The sequence below is a fragment of the Danio rerio genome, chromosome 3 (assembly GCF_049306965.1).
Source record: "Danio rerio strain Tuebingen ecotype United States chromosome 3, GRCz12tu, whole genome shotgun sequence".
Lineage (NCBI taxonomy): Eukaryota > Metazoa > Chordata > Actinopteri > Cypriniformes > Danionidae > Danio > Danio rerio.
Window position 1 is genome coordinate 57,688,736 of NC_133178.1, and position 6,265 is coordinate 57,695,000.

General features: G+C 31.3%; 1 protein-coding gene across 1 annotated transcript in view; it reads right to left on the minus strand.

Annotated features, from left to right (window-relative positions):
• Positions 1-5,103: 5,103 nt before the first annotated feature.
• hbae3 (hemoglobin alpha embryonic-3) overlaps positions 5,104-6,265 on the minus strand; it is a 1,178-nt gene continuing 16 nt past the window's right edge. The window contains exons 1-3 of the mRNA NM_183066.3: positions 6,121-6,265; positions 5,691-5,898; positions 5,104-5,328 (exon numbers count right to left, since the gene is read on the minus strand). The exon at positions 6,121-6,265 is cut by the window's right edge and continues 16 nt beyond it. Of these exons, the coding sequence (NP_898889.2) occupies positions 5,200-5,328; positions 5,691-5,898; positions 6,121-6,215 (432 nt within the window). The 5' untranslated portion in view covers positions 6,216-6,265 and the 3' untranslated portion in view covers positions 5,104-5,199. The remainder of the gene's footprint in view (positions 5,329-5,690; positions 5,899-6,120) is intronic.

The window sequence follows — 6,265 nt, forward strand, 5'->3', positions numbered from 1 at the left end:
TGGATTATTTTGTGTCCTTCTTTTAACACTCCTAAACCTCTCACACAACTAAATCTGAGCTATTTTAAACTGAACCCAGTGTAGCAAAACTTTATTGAATTAACATTGAATCAACAGTCAAAAGGTTTACACTTCAGTGTTAAATTGATCAGCTTTGCACCCTCAAATATTGTTTTTTCAATGGTAAAAACAGATTCAAAACACAAATGCATTGATGAAGTTACTGAGATAATGATAAACAATTGCTGTTAACAAGCAGAATTACAGTACACTGAAAAAAAGTATTCAAAGATGATTCCTTGGATTTATTAATTTTTTTTTTGTTAAGTGGCTGTAAACAATTTATTTGGGCTGAATTTAAACAACAAATTAAGTTGACCATTATTAACTTTAATTTTTAATGTTTGTTTTAATTCAACACAAATAAATGATTTGCAACAGTTCTGCATGCAACATTTTTTTCAGTTTATGGGCCTATGGCCTAGGTGAAGGCTTGTTCAAACTACTTATTTAAAATGAGCAAAATCAACACGATTACTAAGTTAACTGTTTTTGTTAAGTCCACATAAATTTGCAAAAACAATTAGGTTAACTTAATTTGTGTTGGTGCAACATAAAAAAAATTGTGTGGAATCAAGCATTTTTCTAGTCTGTGGGACCAACACTAAGGGGCCAACATTTTGCCAGTGAGCAAAATCTCAATGGGGCTCTTTATGGGCCCATAAATGATCAGCATAGGTCTGTTTGCAGGGAAGCAAAAGCTAGTTTTCTTTGGAGATAATCAAATAAATCAAAGTGATTACAGTAACAACATTTCAAGCCTGCTGGTTTCAGCACTGGACAGCTCCACAAGCCAGGTGTCTGATCCTATCACAACTGCTCATATAACATAGGCAAGTAATCATGCCATGGGTGTGTGTGTGTGTGTGTGTGTGTGTGTGTGTGTGTGTGTGTGTGTGTGTGTGTGTGTGTGTGTGTGTGTGTGTGTGTGTGTGTGTGTGTGTGTGTGTGTGCACTATCTGCACTATCACTATATGTGCAATAGGTACATATGTTACCATTATATTAAACCTTAGTTAAGAGTGGAAAATTTTTATATTTTACCTTCACCTAATTAAAACATGTCCAAAAGAATATTTGAAATATAAAATGTATTTAAGATTTTATAACTTGCTTCGCCCAGGACATTTTGACTGTTTAGGTTAAAATTAAAAGGACCAAGTGATTATTATTTATTTATTTATTTATTTATTTATTTATTTATTTATTTATTTATTTATTTTAATTTATGTTAATTGTGATTCTGATTTTTTCTCTTATTTTAAAACTTGCCAAACATTATTTATTAATTCTAAACAGTGTAAACAACAGTTTTCATTTAAACAAAAGATTATAATTTTTCTATAACCTTAATAATCAACAACAAATATCAAGTTATATCCCTATGCTGCCTTTCCAGGTTTGCTTAGACTTATTTAATATACAAGAAAGCCAAATTTGATTTCAAAACACAATAAATAAAAACATTTGTTATGACAGTTTAAATCAGGGTTACTAAACTTGGCCCCTGTCGAGCAGAGCTTAGATTTGTCTTTCCTTAACACACCTGCTAAAAGTTGATATTCAATATACAGTGCTCAGCACATATGGGTACACCCCTCACAAATGTTTATATATGCTCAGTACTAAAGCCAAATCTGAAGCTAATTTAACAACATCAACAATAAAACAATAAAAAACAATAAAAAAACAAAAAAACAAAAACAAAAAAAAACACTAAAATTAGTACACCCAAATGTATATGTTGAGTGAAAATATTGTACAAAAAAAGGGTATATGTTGGAATTGTATACATACATGCATACATACATACATACACACACACACACACACACACACACACACACACACACACACACACACACACACACACACACAAAATATATATATATATATATATATATATATATATATATATATATATATATATATATATATATATATATATATATGTAATGACTGTGAATGAGTGTCACGGTAATGATCAACACTGTAAAAAAACTAATTTACTAAAAATATTTCTAAATTTTTACAGTATTTTTTGTCAATTCAAATCATATTCAAAACATAGTAAAATGACAAACAAACTCTCTAAATTAAAAGTTTGACTTTTGTTTTTTATACAGGGAAATTACAGTATTAATTGTACAGTATTTTTTCTGTTATTTTAAATTATATTCAAAAATATTGTAAGAATTACAAGCAACATATGTAAATTAGCAACTTGTCTGTTATTGTATGTACTATAGTGACAAATTACAGCAATTTTCCTGTTTTATACAAAAAAAAATTGCCGTATTATTTACACACTTCTCCTGTTTTTTTAATTAAAGTAAAAAATTGTGATTACTTGATCTGTAAAAAAATCTTTGAAGAAAAACAATGTCATTTTACAGACTTTTCCCAGATTGTTCAATAAATAAAATAAATAAAATAGATAAAATCCGCTCACATGCACCTGTTCCGGTTTCCGCTGATTAGGCCCAAGTGTGCGCACACACAGTCGGAGGATCGTTATGAACTGATGACATGGACTTTAAAAGCAGCACAGACGCACGCACCAATTGCTAAGTCTTGTTATACTGTTACTGTGAACGTTATTATGCTTTTCTCTTTTTTTGCCTTGCCTTGCCTTGCCTTGCCTTGCTTTGTTTTTCAATTCTTTACGTGGTTTGCCGGGACTGACCATTTGACTGTTATGACTCTGGATTCCCTGCATACATTTGTTTGCCCGTGTTGACTTGCTTGCCTGACCATCTGTGTAATAAACCTGCTTTTGAATCTGTACTCCTTCGTCAGCGTCCCTTTCACGTTACAGTTCCATTTCATTTAAGATTTGTAAGTCAATCATTCCATATAACTTAAACCTCTACATGTTTTACATAAATACTATTCAATAAAATGTAATGTAATTATAAATTTGTGAGAATTTTAATCAGTTGTGTCTGGTTTGTTGTTGTTTTTTTTTTCACTTTTTTGATCCAAAATAAAACTGTTAAACTACGACCATGAGCATGTCTTGGGATTTTATTAAAGGTGTTTTTTTTTTTTTTTTTTTTTTTTTTTTTTTAACCTTCGTTTAAATAACATTTTTTTTCTCTTGAACTTTTAGGGCAGGCACTTTATTGATGGTGTTCGATTCTAATAATCTAGGAAAAGTCTGTAAAAAGTGTTTCTTTGTAAAACTTTGTGTAACTTGAACAGATTTCATCGTAATAATCTGGGAAAAGTCTGTAAAATAACATTGTTTCTTTGTAAAACTTATTAGTGTGTATCTTTATCGAACAGATATGATGGTAATAAACTGGGAAAAGTCTTTAAAATAAGTGTCTTTCTGTAAACAATTCAATAAAAGTAACTGTAGCCTATATTTATTATTTTTGCACTTTATTTCAACAAAGAAATTTTACCGTAATTTTATGGTTTTTGTCAGTCATTTGACCTTTTTTAAACGATTTTTTACAGTGTTGGTTATTTAGTGCAGTACACATCCTTATGTTTGCGAAGTCTAAGTTTTTTCTAGACTAAATAAAAATCAGGTTTAAATAATCAGAATTCTTCTGGGGACGAAAGTAACTTTAGGCTATGTCTAACTGCTAATAGCCAAACCATATATTTTACTTCCACATAAGAGTTTGTTGGGTTTCCATTCAGATGTTTGATAAAGATTAATGCATATTGCCAATAATAATAGTTTAAAAATGTAAATAATAAAATTTTGTATTGTGTTGGCTTAATTTTGAAACATTTGATGAGACTGAAATCCTTTTAATTAGAAATATTAATTTTGCAAAGGACAAAATGTCTACAGTTAACATATTAACAAGGTCACAGTCAGATATATTTAAAAAATGAAAAAAGAGTAAACTGTAAATCTATCATATATTATCGTGTTACTTTTGACCCACCCGTCATTCCTGTCAGTATTCACGGGGTTCAGTAACGAAAAAAGAGCAATTTAAGCTTAAGGTTAAATCATTTAAAAGTTGTTCAACATTTAACATTCAACATTCTGTTTAAAACAATAATTTAAAAAATAGGCTTATATTTAATAATAATGGTAGCCTAAACTGTCCTCCCCGCTACCCTAAAAATAGCCCAATGAATGAATTCAGTGCAGCTATAAAGAAATAAATTGCCGTAAACTAATATTAAAGCATTTTTGAAGTAGGCTATTAAACTAATTTTCACAGAAAACAATTTCTGGGTCTATATTTTGTAATAACTATGCTTACGCTATGTTGAGGCAAAACTATACAAAGTTAATTAGAAAAGCTAATACATAAATCATAAATATAATTAGCTAACACTCAACAATAACTTTAAAAAAAAATATGTTAACTTTAAATGTTACAAATATGTGAAATAGATTTAATAGATTTTTTTAGATAGTTTCTCAAAAAAGGCAGCCATGCTATTGTTAAGTGCTACTTGTCAGCTAAACAGAGAATGTATGAAGAGTTTAAATGCAAAAATCTAGAGCCTTAGGGCCGTCAAAAAAGTTTATATCTAAAATGAGCATTTTTATCAGGCTGTTGTGTGTAGTTTCAGTAATAATTACTCTTTGTGCAAATAATATTTTGCATCTGAACTCTTCATATCAACAAACTCATGATCTGCATTCACTCATAGCAGATAACTTTTAAAATGAATACCAATAAATTTAACTAACGTTTTTCTCAATAGCTCACAAAAATAGTCTCTCAAAACGTGTTTCCCAAGGATTCGTTGGCTATTTTGGGGTTAAAATATTTTTACGTACCAAAAAAAAATTTAATAAATATCTATGTACTACATACAATTTCGGTCGTTTAGCCTATTTCTAAGTTAAAGTTACAGTTTCCTATTTTTACGACATAAATATTCAAAGAATTTGTATTATTTAGTATTTTTATTAATTAAATTAAACGATAATTTTTTGTATTTCTATTATCAGATATTTAACACATGTGTGAACAATGTGCTAAAGGGAAGGTGCTGGCTGAAGTCGGCCAAAGAAGATTTGTGTTAGGCTATGCTTTGTAAACAGAAACAAAAAAACAATTTTGTTGATTTCATTCAATTTCAATAATATTTATTATTTTCATTCTCATTAAGGCGAATACAGTGTCGCATCAGAGATGAAGGCAGGCTGCAGCTTTAGCGGTACTTCTCGGACAGGGCCAGGCTGACCTGGGCCAGGAACTTGTCCACGGAAACATGCACCTCAGGAGTGAAGTCGTCTGGGAACATCATGGCCAGAGACACCAGCAGATTGTGGTTGATGATCTGAAAGAAAAACGAAGAAACAGTAATTTATTTAGGAAAGCTTGTTCCTTTAATGTACAAAATAGGCTAAATGTAGCCTAGTTTAAAAAAAAAACTATTTATTAGCATCAATGGTTAACATGTAGGGAATATTTATATCCCATAAACGCTTATTTAATTATTTTAAACAATATAAAGGGTATAATAAACCTACAATTAAAAATAGTCAAATCACTATTTTCTCCACACAAAAGAAAATTCAAGAAGTTAAAATAGCTGTAGTCAAAAAGAGAAAGGTCAGATCTAAATAAGAAGTCGCAGTTACTTTGTAGTTCTTGGTAAAAACAGGCTTGTTTAGCTTGCAGAGAGACGGATATAGCTACCTTGAAGTTTGCGGGGTCCACGCGCAGCATGAAGGCGTGTAGCTCGCTGAGGGTCAGCAAACCTCCCTTCAGGTCATCCATCAGCCCGACGGCAGTCAAAACTCCGTTTATCACCGTGGTTCCGTGCTTCTTCACCTGAGGAGAGTTGGGGCTTAGGTCTGCCCAGTGGGAGAAGTATGTCTTCGTCTGAGGGTAAACGAACAAAGTCCTGTAAAAATTCAAAACAAATGAGATATAGTAGCAGCTTACGCCAAATGCACGAACATTTAAGCTTTGGGTGATTTAAAGAATAGCAGGCTATACTTCAGTTTATTAGCTTCACCTAAACGTTTATTTTTAACATGGTTGATCATGGTATTCTTTATTTTTAAGGGTTTAACAAGTTTAAAGTTGAATCAATTGTTCTTGGTACATAAAAAAATGTTCATACCTGGAAAGAGTCTCACGGCCGATCTCCTCAGCTTTGGGTGCAACCTTGTCAAAGAAGGCCTTGACGTTCGCTTTGTCCTTTGCGGAAAGACTCATGGTTGCTTGGTTAGCTGTGGGCAGGCTGACAAGAAACTCGAATATTGACA